Source organism: Clupea harengus, chromosome 11, assembly GCF_900700415.2.
Source record: "Clupea harengus chromosome 11, Ch_v2.0.2, whole genome shotgun sequence".
NCBI lineage: Eukaryota > Metazoa > Chordata > Actinopteri > Clupeiformes > Clupeidae > Clupea > Clupea harengus.
Genome location: NC_045162.1, coordinates 22,852,929 through 22,867,036, shown reverse-complemented (window position 1 = coordinate 22,867,036; position 14,108 = coordinate 22,852,929). Strand labels below are relative to the sequence as shown.

Below are 14,108 nucleotides of genomic sequence, written 5' to 3'. Positions count from 1 at the left end.
TGCCTTTAGCGTTTGACATCATGGGGAATATAATAAGAACCTTAAAGGCACTCCAAGAAATTTTGACTGTGCTATAACTGGGGTTGGGCAAATCCAAGGACAACATCATGGACTATAATTCCTGTAGACTAGGAGCTACAACAGAAGGGGGTCTAAAGCTATGAGTAACAAGTAGGTATAAGCCAACAGCTTGTTAAGGGATCAGCGTAGTCTAGAGATGGCTTGGTGTGAAATGATCTTAACTGAGTGGTTGGATGAGTGAATGCATTGTATTTATGTTATAATAACTGTTTTTCATGTCATCACCTGCCTAGCCTGTTTTTGTTCTGAGGTGTGTGGGGCTCTAGATAAAGGCTTGTGGTTTGCATTGTGACACAAGTCATCATTATGGGAACAATAACAATCGTTTACCTTCTTTGATTGCAAGTATTTTTGTTTCTCTCTCTCTCTTACATGCACAGAGAGAGAGAGAGAGAGCGAGGGAAAGAGAGTTGTCATAGAATAAAATACATGTTATTATACCGAAAACAATAATAGTTTAAACGTGCGCAACATAACATAATTTCTATTTGAAATATTTACAGTATATATGAAATATTCTGACAGTACATCAAACAAATAATGCTCTTAACTGTCTCAGAACTTCAAGCCTCATTCATCCTAACCTCTTGTCACAAATCAAAAGAAATCTACTTATGTGGAAAGAAAGGAGGTAGTCTTGCCATCCAGAAAACTCTCTCCTCTCATTCTCATATCCAGCTTCTCTCAGACACACATGTAATTGTGGTAAGTGGTATTTCTAGCATTGTAACCTAATTTGTGTGGCTTTATGGTATGGTTATTTAATTAGCTGTATACATGCACAGAGCTCTGAAGTTTCAGATAATCTTCAGATTCTACACTGACTTTTTCTTCAATTATGTATGTCAACATATTCTTTAATAAATACATCAGTAACTTAGTACATCAATACATCCATAAATCTGTTATCCAATAAATCCATCAAGAAATAAATACATAAAAATGTTTAAAAAGATCCTTCAATAAATCTTTCAATATATTCTTCACATAATGTGGATAGGTCATGAAATATAAAGTGAAAAGGTTTATTTAAAATGAAAGATTTATGTATTGCTGTATTTACTGGAATATAATTATACAGTATATATGTGGACTTGATGGATATATTGACATACAGTATATAATTAAAGATATGTCACAAAAAATCCTGCATAATTAGGGCTGTTCTGATTCCGTCTGCAGTAGAGCTGTTTGTTCTGCAGGTAGGTCAGGCCCACTGTTGTCAGGGTCGGGTTTTCTCGCCAATTCGGGCTAAAACCATCGTCGTGGGTTGATGTTTTTTGGGGCGAGGCATATTCTGATAGTCTATGGTCGCAAAAATATATTTTTGTCATAGATGAGACTTGAGCAAATATATGTCAATGTTGCTCTATGTTGTACGCTAGAATGCATGGTAACTTGACTATTATGAGGAGATGTGATGAGCAGTTGTAACAGAGAGAGAGAGAAAGAGAGAGAGAGAGAGAGAGAGTGCACAGGCATCCGCACCATCCCTACCATCCTACATAACATGCCTCCTCATCGACGGCCTCGTGATACTAGGGGAACATTATGCCTATCTAAAGAATCCTCCTTCACATGCCTCTCATTTCCAAGTTAGGTAGCTGGTCTGACCTTTCTTGCAAAAAAAAAAAACAGCACAAAGAAGATCCTCCATAAATATAATCCTGACTTCACAGATTTAAATCAACATGAGGTCGTAAGTACGAAGCACAAAGCTATCAAATGATGTGATATGATACTCAAAGAGGTTGTTGAACCACAGGATTTTATAAACTGCTGGGTTGGAGAATTCTGTCGCCTGGATGGGGAAACCCACTTATGCCCTGACCTGTTCTCTGTGCCAATCTGGTGTGCCCTCATGCTAGATTAGAATCTAATGCCCTCTGCATTCTATAAGACTGCTGTTGCACTGCTGACAACAGCTGATCACTGAGACAGATTATTCACCAGCAGAGTGCTGACCCAGGTTTTTTTATGGGAAAAAAAGAAAATTGGGTTTATGGAAATGGAAAAAATAGGTTGACGGGATGGAGCAATTGAGCATGAATGATGTAACTGAAAATGAACACGTTAGCACACACAGGAATGGAGCATGTAGTTAGTAAAGAGCCATGCGTTTAAATAAAATCATGTTTTATTTTACAAATTTTCACAATAGTGGATAGTGATGAACACTCAGACAGATAAGCACACAACAAGTGAGTTTTCACTTGATACAAACCAAATATACCCCACTCGTTCATACACGCACATACACACTCACACGCACACATAAACACACATTATTATACACAAAGAGCAATACTTCCCGTTTCGTACTTAAGTTGGCAATGAAATCACATGTAATGTCCTTTAGACTTTTTTCACTTCCACAATGCTCAAGTCACTCTGACTTTGTGCTACATATTAAATAAGGGGCTGTGAGTGGTGAGATACACACAGAGGATGTGTTCTGTATACCTGCAGTGCTGAAGGACTGTGGATTCAACTCAGTGCACATCAAGACAATGAAAATGAAATTGTCAGGGATACCTCAACAATACTTATACGTAATCTCAACTGCAGTCCAGCTCAGGACACAAGATGTAGTGTTGTTTGCCCTGTGGAATTGGTGTTGTATATAACCATGACTAACACTAACCATGATTCCGAAGGCACATTGGGGTTAGTGTTTCTAAGTATCCCGGTGCATTCTAAGCACCTTGTGTCTTTATTACTGTAACTGCAATGACACATTGTCTAGTAGACTGCAGAGGGTAATACATTACATACATCACCTTAAATTTGAAATTTTGAGTAATACTAACTTTAACACCTGCAACCTGTCTGCAAAGTTCTCAGTCGTCAGTTCATCACAGTTTAATCTACCAACATGCTGGTGGTAATTCACAGGGTGCTCATTTGACAAGTATGCTGTGTCTGTCTGCGTGACGCCATATAAATGCAATATAAACTTTCTACAACATTTGCTATTTTTTTTGTCAAGATGAAGCAATACTTTGGAAACAATATCCACAACGATAGTACCATTAATGGGCTTTGATTGTCTGTGCTATTATTGTCTTCAAAAGCAATAAGAACAACACCATGATCACTTTTATTTTTCATTCAATGAGAATGAGTAATATCGAACAAGTGAGAGGGAGAGGTAGTGTTCGTCAGTAGCAGGGTGTGTGTGACAGAGATAAGAGGAGAGAGTCTATTTGGGAGGGGAGAGAAAGAGGGGCAAAAGGTTGAAATAAACAACATCCCTATGACACTTTTTTTCTTCTCAGACTGTCCTCTCCCTCCTTCTGTGCACCTTCCTGGTCCTGAACAGCTTTGTACTTCAAGGACTGGAAATCCCATAATGCAATAATGCTCCCGAAAAGGAAGTAGATCTGCCTCACACCTCCACCTGGCCCTGTGTGAGGTGAGTCCTTAGCTGCTGAGCAGCCTTAACGATCTTTCTCTGGTGACCCAGAAGATTCACCCCCAGACTCTGTACATCTCTGAAAGAAACAATGGCAGACAAAGGCATATATAAATGAGAGGATATAACATGGAAGAGAAGAGAGAATGAGGGAAGCGTAAACTGAGTAAAAGAGGCTTCATGATAATTTAAGGTTGTTGATGAGTCATCTACGGGCCAGATACATTATATGGAAGTAAAAAACTAGATAATTAACAGACAACATAACTTCATTAATTTAATATTTATTATGGTATTATTTTGATACAGGCTGTTTGGTTGAGGCACTTACTCCATGGTTAGTCTGCTGACTCTCTCCAGACTTGTAAGTTGTGCTCTCTCAAACTCATCTTTATATCTCTCCATCCTGAGGGCCGTTAACCAGTCACCAACTGTTACTACAGACGACAGGTCTGTGGGTGTCGGACTCAGAAGGGGCTGGGTTGGGCTTCAGAGAAAATAGAGATACTGATACTGAGCACTGATACGTAGTAACTACAGCCTCTGCGATGTAAACATCAGACCTCAAATCTGTTTGTTATTGTAAGTGAATGAGGGCGGATGACTGTGTTCTCACCGGCTGTGTTCTGCCTTGAGAGAGGCCGGGTGTCGGATGAGTCTGTCCAGGGAGGAGAGGAGCGAGTCAAAGCCAAGCCGTTCCTGTCTGTCTGCCTGCCAACACTGCAGCATGAGGGCGTGTAGGGCAGGAGGGCAACTGTGGGGGGCAGGAAGGCGGTATTGATCCGCCACTGCCTTCATCACCTGGAAAGGAAAGTTTAGGAGCAGGGATGATCAACAGAGCAACAGAAGAAATAAAAAGGATCCGGGAAGAGGACAAGAAAACTGGTTACAGCAAAACCCGTACTTTATAAGAGCATGATAAATGGACGCTTGATTTAAGTAAATCAGTAGGATGACTCCAGGGTTACATCATTCAGAAGCCTCAACCATCCATTACTCATTCTCTTTCATCTCAAAATGTCTCATTATAATGTGTTTGATGTTTTCAGTTTGTTGAGGTTCAAAGGTCAGTTGTTACAGGAATCATTCAGATGAAATTAGCTATATTTGTCTTCAAAACTCAAATAATGACATGGCATCAGGAGGAAACGGTTTGCTTTATTTGGTGTTAATACAGAATAGTATTCACCATCTCTCTTGTTTGATTTGACTTATTTTCAAGCAGACTTTCTTGTGTCATATTCCTTCTCAGTTTCCTTGCTGAATGTTTACCAGTGAGAAGCACGGTCCTTTTGGGGGACTTCAAACCTGGTTTATGACGTGGAGAGTTTCTTTAGTCCAACAAGAAGACAATGGGGTTGGATTATAACCTTTAGATAACTGGATAAGGTCTGACTATACTCAGGTTTAAAACCACAAGCTTTGTTCTTATAGAAAAAATAATGATAGGATCAGGTTTACTTCTTTGTCGTTTTGAAACAGTTTCTCAGGGAATACGTGGCATATCTAACGAAGGACAGGAATCTCCTAGCTTAATCATTTCTGCAGAGTATAATGTTATCTAATCATGGCTAAGTGAATTTCTCATAGAGGTTTTCCACACTTTCTTAAGCCAGAAATATTGGCTATTGGGAAATATGTGAAATTCTATTGGTCTGCTTCCTGATATAGTTTTACCACTCCCTTTGCATTAATTAACCTATTAGAAGGATGTGATTGTCCCTATCCCTGGGACTCTGTGTACGTCTTAAGATTCATGTAAACTTGCCTTTCCATATTTGGATGTTTTAGTTGTAGCATTGCTTAGGTGCTCATGGCCAGAGCTGACAGCAGTGTGTTTAAAGGGTGTTTGTTATTTTGGTGGAAAATACTCAGAGGCCTCAGAGATCCCAGGCTTTTGTTCTTATTCTCAGAGTCGTCTCTAATGGTACACCGACCCGTACCGTACCGGACCGGACCGGACCCTCACCTCCTGGTTGCTCATGTCCCAGTATGGTCTCTCCCCATATGACATCACCTCCCACATCAGGATGCCAAAGCTCCAGACATCACTGGCTGAGCTGAACTTCCGATGCTGGAATGCCTCCAGAGCTGTCCACCTGACCGGAATCTTGCTGCCCTGGAGGTGAGATCGTGAGGAACGCAAAAGAAGGGAATGCCGGCACATTAGAAGTTTTCGGATGGGGAATGAGCTTCAGATGCCTTGGCTGTTGATGAAGAACAATGTCAATGTATTTTGCAAGCAAACACTGTGGCTGAATTGTAGCTGTGGTTGAACTCACCAGGGAAGCGGTGTACGTGGGCATGTTGTGGTCCAGACCCCTCATCAGGCGGGACAGGCCAAAGTCAGACACCTTGCACACCAGGTTGGAGTTGACCAGCACGTTGCGTGCCGCAAGGTCCCGGTGCACAAAGTTTCTCTCAGACAGGTAACGCATCCCCGCACCCACACCTCTCAACATCCCGACCAGCTGAAGCACACTGAACTGATCCTCGTTCTCCTGTGAGTGCGAGAGAGAAAGAGAGAGGGAGACAGAGAGAGAGAGAGAGTGGGTGTTGAAGGATGAGTGAGAGGAGGAAGAGTACAGGGTAAGAGCAGGTAGAGAGGAATTTGGAGAGAAAACAAATTGAATTTGTATTGAGCATGATAGAAACACAGCATGCGTGCATTGCAATGGAAGAATAAGTAAATGCACTGCTATGATAATAAACGCGAGGTGCTGTCGTCTCCCACTCACCCTGAGGAAAGCATCCAGCGGGCCGTTCTCCATGAATTCTGTGATGATCCTCTCTGGAGGGGAGTGCGTCACTACCCCCTCCAGCTTCAGCACATTGGGGTGGTCAAACTGTCCAAGCACCCCCGCCTCACTCAGGAACATGGACCTCTCCCGGTCCGTCACGCCCCAGCGGAGGGTCTTCACGGCCACCAGGACCTCTCTCCGGCCCAGGGGACGGTACCTCCCCCGAGACACCTCGCCAAACTGGGCTGAGACGGAAGAGGAGGGGACAGAAACCCAAATGTGTTTACACAGCTGCTGGTGAAAGCAACTGTTTGGGCCAGTTAAGCCCCTTGTTTGGATGTTTGTACAGTTTGGGTCAGAGGTCAAACACAATGAACATCCTGTGTCTTGACCATGAAACTGTATCGGACTTGACTCTTACCAGCACCAATAACTTCCTCTATCTTGAGGTGAGCCGGGTCTATCTCTCTGGCAAACTCTTTGACCGCCTCGCTGGGGTCCTCGTAAGTCGATGGGTCCACATAGTATTTCACTCCCCCTGAAAAGCGCATATGGATGAGTTCGTAAGATTTCAGAGGATGACAGCGCCAGTCAGCATGAGGTCTGCAGGGAGATGGAGAGTCTGCATGCTGCAGAGTCAGCGATGCAGCTGTGTGATATGACCTAAGGAGGAGCTCAGGGACACTCCTGGAGCCAATGCACATGCTTTTATATTTCCTGTTTCTCCATGCAGCTGTGCCCTAGAGGAACGATGCATTATATATGTGCTCTGTGCTCTAGATTAAGGGATGACTGCTGCATCCACTAAACAATGTGACTAAGTTTCTCAGAGGGTTATACACTGAGACTGAATAAATATTCTGTGTGCAGAAATGAGTATGAGTAAGAGTGTATATATGCATGCTTTAATATGCACTCAGACACTCACCCCTGTTGCTGATGTATCTCTGCAGTCTATCGCTGTATGGACTCTCTCTCCTTTTGCTAAAATATAGAAATAAGTTCAATTATGTAAATGTAGGGGCACATATGTTTTGATCGTTGTTGATGTGAGGTAGAGCATCGTTACCTCTTGAACACGAACACGATGACAATCGCAATAACCACCAGGAGGAATGCTGCTCCGCCCATCACCGATCCCACCAGTAGGGGGAGACGATTCTGGATTTGCTTCGAGCGCTCCTCTGAATAATGCACAGGGAGAGACAGAAAGCAGTAAACGATTGTTTAAAATGTATTTAATTTACCACTAATTCCTTAACCACTAGCCTGCCAGCTGCCAAAGCAGATGCTGGCTTAATTTAATATGTTTGACCACCAAATGTTGTGTAATATTAAGAGTGTGTTGATTCATGTGTTCAGGCAGTGATGGATCATTTGTGCTCATACCCATTGCGAGAGTACTGAAGTAGATGGTGTGGCTATATGGTCCATAGCCTCGCTCATTCCTGGCCCGTATCTGGAAGGCATAGATGGAGCCAGGGTTCAGGGAGGCCACCGTCACTGTGTTAGTTTCACTGAACACACTCACAGCAGAGTCCTCATCTGAGCTCTGAGAGAGAGAGAGAGGGAGAGAGAGAGAGAGAGAGAGAGAGAGAGAGAGGGAGAGAGAGGGAGAGAGGAATAGAGAGAGAGAGAGAGAAGAGTGGTTAAAGGGGTCAGAGTAGCCAGCGGAGCAGGACTCCATTTCCAGAATTTCATTGTGAGACCAAAGGATGATTGTGTTGTGTCTTGTGACATGTGGCAGTGCTTATGTGAATCATGGACAGGATAATAATGTAGCTTGTGCAGTGTGCCACTGAGCGTCAGCAAAGTTTGCTCCAGGTACATTCTAATTCAGAATTATGGGTAGGTAATATTAGTGTGGTGCTTTACCCTGTCGTAATATCGGAGCTGATATTCCATTATGTCCCCATTGGGTCGATCCGGCTGGGGCCAGGACAGAGTGATGGAGTCTGCAGCGCGGCTCAACTGATGCAGCATGGGAACTGTGGAGGGGACTGGGGACACGGAGGGGAGATAGATTTTGATTAGCAAAGAGGTCAACAGAAGGGTAACAATGGATTTAAACGGAAACTGCATGCTCTGAATCTGTAGCCTCTAAGAACATGTAATCATGGACACCAAAAGAAGCAAAAAAATCGCATTGCCTCAAGCAGTAAACCGGAGAAGCTGAATATTTTGGCTTAGAGAGAGCGGTATTTGAAAGCTGTTGGTGATCTCCGTCCCTAGCGCTTCAGATGCAGCTTGGTCCCTCATAATACTCATTGTAAATTCACATATTTTGCACCAACATTTATCGACACATCTTGACATTTTAACTGATGAATGAGTAGACAATCAAACCAGAGAGAGAGGGAGAGAAAGGACGAGAAAAAGAGAGGGAGGTTGATTAATATAGCAATGTAGCTACAAAGAATGTAATCTTCGTAGTTAACCACCTGGCATTGACACAACCCAACACTGACGTGTCATTAGAGCCATTACCAGCATTACCATCATCAGCGTGATCAGGAAATAACAAAATTATTTTGATTACAGATTCCTTTGAAACAGTAATTGTCATGATTGTTCCATTCTTCCACAATTCTTCCGCCAAATGTTCTTTTGCAAAAACAAGTTCTTGCTTGTGAGTTCCTCAGATAAAATGGTCTGGTAACTAAATAAACCACATGTAAATGTAAATGGAAGTAGAGCAACGGCACAGTGCAGTGGTTAAAGTGCACACAACTTCACAGAAATAGTAGCAGTCCCACATACAGTCCAACCCATTACACGTCAGAGGGAGTTAGATCCACCAGAGGATTTTTGTGTGGAGAGAGACACATATCTCTTCTAGTGGTTCACCTCTCTTATTTTACAATTCATATTTAGCCTGCACTTTGGCCTTCTCCGCAGTGAGTGAAAATGATCTAGTTGTACTCAGCCAAATTTCTGCCCCCCTCCTTCCTGTTCCCTCTCTCTCTCTCTCTCTCTCTCTCTCCCTCGCTCTCGGTCATTCCTTCCTCACTTGACCGTTATGTGAGTTGACAGATTATGGTGACCCAAAGCCACCTGAGTCTGGAGAGCAGACAAGTGGGAGGGTGGAGAGAGAGGAAGAGAGAGAGGAGGAAGACAAAGACCACCACAGAGAGCGTGAGAAAGAGAGAGAGAGAGAGAAAAACTGAAGGACTGATGGCACTTGACAGATACAGACAAAGAGCGATGCAGAGCAAAAATAGTCAAACGCATACGGACAGGCCGGACAGAGCACCGGACAGATTAAGGGCATGGCCTTTAACTTTTAACGTGTCAGCCTGAGTGGCTCACCTGACTGGCTGGTGGTGAAGTTGATGCTGGAGAACTGGGGCGGGAAAGGGCTTAAAGATGACACATCATTGAAAGCTTGCACCTGCAAGTCAGCAAGGGGAAACATTGAATGATGGTTAAGCTCTATAATTCAGTGTGAATTTCTGGCAGTGCAGTGAAATTATGCTCGCACAACAAAGCTGTGTGATTTAATTATTGATAGAAGTGCTCTCAGTTGACAGACACGGACCCGACTCCTAGCTGAAACACTGTACAGAAAGAGTATACACATCCTCTTCCTAAACATTCTGTGTGGGTTCTCTGTGTGCTGAGACAAATTCAAGTCAAGGCATATAGCATACATCAGTGATGAACATAGACCTGAGTCGTCTACTCAAAACTGACATACACTGATTGCTCATGGGAGATGTAGTTGTTGTTGTACCTGTATGAGGTAGGTGACTCTGGTGAGGAGGTTGTTGAGGGTGACCTTGGTCTGGCGGAGTCCAGTCTGGACGGGTGTGTAGGTGACAGTCTCACCACACCAGGAGCACATGGCGGTTGGTGATTGTGTGGCGGAGGGGCAGATTCGGCACACCACCCCGTACCACACCTCACTCCTGCCACCCATGTCCTGCGGGGGGCGCCATCGGAGCGACACACCGCCCTCCGAGCTCTCGTACTCCCAGGACATAGACACAGGGGCAGAGGGAGGAGCTGAGGATGAAATTTACAAGAGTGCAAACTCAGCTTCAAAACATTTTATATCCATCACTCAGGTTCAATGTAAATGTTCTGGCCATGTCTTATATTGACTCTGGCATGACTTAATACATGGGGGTTTGGGAAAGCTGCTTGGGTAGACAAAATGCACAGGAGATTGTAGAAGGTGAATTTAAAAAGGGATATATCATAAGCGCTTTGGTGCTTAAATCCATCATCTTATAAACATATAATCAGTCGGAATGAAAACATTCTATAATACAGTACATAATCCCACAACAAATATATCATCCCGGTGGGAATGGTGGCCTGTAATCCCATGTCTGCTGTGCATACCTGTGCAAGCTGTAGTGTTGATATCAGTGGGCGCCCGGTAGAAGCCACTGCGGCACTCACAAATGATGGAGGCCTCCGTGCTCGTTCTGCTGTTGGCTGGACACATAGTGCACGGCACCGAACCGGCTGTGGCCTTGAAGAATCCCACAGGACAGGCTGAGGGTAAGAGGGACAAGAAGAGAAGAGAGAGAAATGAAGTTACCAAACTATACCTCTCCCAAACACCAGCCAATCAGCCAAATCACTGTGTAAGGCCCAACAGATATGGATTTTAGAGGATGTCCACATTTGACCACAAGGTATAGGCAGGCTGCTTCCTTCCATATATGTGTAGTGTTGAAACCCCACAAACTAAATTGAAAACATAGCTACAACATAGCAATTTTCAAAACTTCCATGAGAGAATTATGAGGTGTGAAAACCTCAAAGCTCTGTCCACCCCCAGAAAAACAGCACATTTTTCAGATACAGATAAGCATTCCAATGTCAGCTGAAATGACACCCCGTCACTCATGAAAGCTTCAGCTCTGGTAGTGTGGGGGTTGGAGACATCATCACAGCACTGCTGCTGCGCTCCCTTTTCGAGGGCATCCCTCCCACATCTTATTGCACTAAATCAAATCTGTTATGTTAATGATCTCCAGACCAAGACCAACAAAACAAGAATTAGAAATGTCAACAAAGCGGTTCTCTTCGAGCTTGCTTGCTTATTAAAGGCTGCCACAGCTTCACCAACAAACTAGTCATTTGTGAAGTGTGTTTACCCCAGGGCATCCATTATCTCGATCTGAAGTAAATATGCAATTAGACGAATCAAATCTTCTTTGCCAGTAGAATAGCTACCTTCTGCGACTGCGCATTCCATCACGATTCATACATCAATCTTCACTAATTGGATTTACAGAGTCTGATATATCATCATTCTGCCATGTGGCCTTCAGAACTCATCACAAGACAAACTCCTAGGGCAGCCTGGTTACACCCCACTATTACCAGTGAATTCTATTTTGTCACTGCAGAAAATGTTTGAGACATCAAATTGAACATAGAGTCACGCTGCAGCCATTTCTGGTAGCCCTTCCAGAGTATGTTAGGAGTCATTGGCAGAGGATCAGCTTCAAAGACAGACAGAATTCTCAGAGCCCGGGGGAATGCATTGGCAGGTGCATTGAGAAACAGCTCGCTTGTCTCAGAATTAAGCCATGCCGTCTGGCCACGGCAAGATGTCTCTCTGATGTTGAGGAGGACTTCTAACGAGGCTCGTGGTACAGTTAGGGGACATGCTGTTTCCTTTCATGCTGCCATTTGTTCAATTTAGATGAAAAACAATCCACCAATCCACAAAACGTCAGAAATTCACAACGTTGCCTTTAAAAGCCCAGAAAACCATGGTATAAAAACAACTATGGCAGAACATGGCATTTCACGTTTTTTTTTTTTTTTTACATTTACCCAGCTTGTCAAAATAAACCTGTTATAAGAGGAGCCAACAGAAAGAGGGTGAGAGACGATCTGAGAATGGAACAGGCAGCATGCCACTGTGAGGACACTTGAAGGGAGTTTGTCCATTGCACATTTGTATCCATCACATCCTCCATAAAGAGTCGCTGTGGTACTCAGAGAGAGAAGTATACAGCTGGACCACATTAACATGCCTCAGGACATGATGCCCTCTGTGCCGCCATTAGCTGACCTCAGAGCGCATTCTCTGACTTGACGCAGATAACCTTCTCATACCAACGTCGCACCTCTTAATTCTGTGTGTCAGTGTGTGTGTATGTGTGTGTCTGTGTGTGTATGTGTGTGTCTGTGCGTGTGTAGTGCACGCACGGAAAATAGATGGTGAGAGAGACTGTCAAAAAGTTGCAAAGGTGGGGATAGACCGCTGGGGATACTTAAATGGATAAAAGGATTTTCATGTTCTCACTTGTCTGTCAAGTTTGCGATTCATAACGCAATGGTGTGAAGTGAGGAAGGGAGAAAAGGGAAAAACAGCTAAGATAGAAAGAGGCTGATAAACAGAGTTTGAGCAGGAATAGAAATAGTGAAGCGAAATGAAATAGAGGGAGACAGAGAAACAGATGTAGATATGGGGAGTAAAAGGAAATGTGGTTGCACTTAGAGGGTGAGTTAAAGAGGGCAGGTAAGATAGACACATAGAGAGAGACAGAGGCAGTTTAGTAGAAGGGTATTTCCCATCTATCTTTCAGGATTATGAATCACATTATCAGTCGTGTTCAGCTCAGGCTGGGACAAAGAGCAGGAGTTTGCTTCATCTTTCCTGACAATCACGCTCCGTCTTGAACATGCCACACCATTCACTCACTCTCTCCCATCCCAGGAGCAGCCAATCGCAGCGCTGCGACTCCTGCTTTCCCACGTAGCCTTTGGCCTCTCTCTCTGTCTGAGTCGCTCTCTCCATGCTCCTGACATTCCTCTGTTTCCACACAGTGGCTTTAATACAGCTTATGGCCATTAAGGAGTCGCCAGCACATTCCCTTACATTAAAGCCAACCACGGCAGGAGGGAACGATAGAGATAAAGAGAGGGAGTGAGAAAGAAAGCTAGTAAGAGAGAAAAATAAATCAAGAAAAAGGGATTGTTGAACAGTTGCTCTTTTTTGTACATAAATGCATGCATGAGAGTAAGTACTTTTTTGTGCATGTGTATTAGTGAGAGTAAGTGTGTGTGTGTGTGTGTGTGTGTGTGTGTGTGTGTGTGTGTGTGTGTGTGTGTGAGAAAGGGGAAGGCTTGGTTGTGGAGGGAATGATGAAAGAGGGAGTCTTGGAGCGAGAGTCAGATGATGAGAAAGATGGTCGGCATTTAGAGAGGGAGATGGAGAATAGAGAGAAATAGAAAGAGACAAACAGACAGTGGATGTGGATGAGCTAAGAAAAACAAAAAGACTGAGATAGAAAGAGAGACAGCGATTGCACTGAAGTGTATAATTTGGCATAGGCGTAGTGCTTGGTATTTAGATCGCTGACCTAATTTCTCTTACTCTCTCTCCCTCCCTTTATCTCTCTCTCTCTATTTCTCTTCCCTCCCTACATCTCTCTGCTGTGCTCATTCTATTCTTTTGCTTACAGCATTATATTCTGACCACACACATACAGACACACACACTCACTCTCACACGCACACACATATGTCTGTGCATTCACATACATACATAAACACACACACACTTGTGTAAAGGGGCACGTATGCAGGTCTATATAGAGACCAACAAACACAGATAGAAGCTGCACATATTCACACATGTACACACTCACTGTAGTTCTTTTCAGCAAAAAAAAAGAAAAATCTCTCTCTCTGTTTCTGAATCATCCCCCTTTTAAATTCACCACAGGAAGTGCATTTTAATCTTTGTAATTATATGCTTTAATCTGTTTTTACTTCCCCTTATGTGTTCCCATCTACCAGTATTATATAAAAACTACTGGATTTTCCCAGTTTGCAAAACTAAACCAAAGATTTTCCTGGACATCAGCTTTCAAACACTATAATAAATATCTACTCAT

The 14,108-nt window shown here is 43.4% G+C and overlaps 1 protein-coding gene across 1 annotated transcript in view; it reads right to left on the bottom strand.

Moving 5' to 3' along the window:
- Positions 1 to 2,200: 2,200 nt before the first annotated feature.
- ephb6 (eph receptor B6) overlaps positions 2,201 to 14,108 on the bottom strand; it is a 30,800-nt gene continuing 18,892 nt past the window's right edge. The window contains exons 6-19 of the mRNA XM_031576291.1: positions 10,585 to 10,740; positions 9,971 to 10,242; positions 9,547 to 9,628; positions 8,113 to 8,237; positions 7,627 to 7,789; positions 7,307 to 7,421; positions 7,166 to 7,221; positions 6,659 to 6,775; positions 6,235 to 6,482; positions 5,779 to 5,997; positions 5,466 to 5,615; positions 4,113 to 4,297; positions 3,828 to 3,983; positions 2,201 to 3,575 (exon numbers count right to left, since the gene is read on the bottom strand). Of these exons, the coding sequence (XP_031432151.1) occupies positions 3,470 to 3,575; positions 3,828 to 3,983; positions 4,113 to 4,297; positions 5,466 to 5,615; positions 5,779 to 5,997; positions 6,235 to 6,482; positions 6,659 to 6,775; positions 7,166 to 7,221; positions 7,307 to 7,421; positions 7,627 to 7,789; positions 8,113 to 8,237; positions 9,547 to 9,628; positions 9,971 to 10,242; positions 10,585 to 10,740 (2,150 nt within the window). The 3' untranslated portion in view covers positions 2,201 to 3,469. The remainder of the gene's footprint in view (positions 3,576 to 3,827; positions 3,984 to 4,112; positions 4,298 to 5,465; positions 5,616 to 5,778; positions 5,998 to 6,234; positions 6,483 to 6,658; positions 6,776 to 7,165; positions 7,222 to 7,306; positions 7,422 to 7,626; positions 7,790 to 8,112; positions 8,238 to 9,546; positions 9,629 to 9,970; positions 10,243 to 10,584; positions 10,741 to 14,108) is intronic.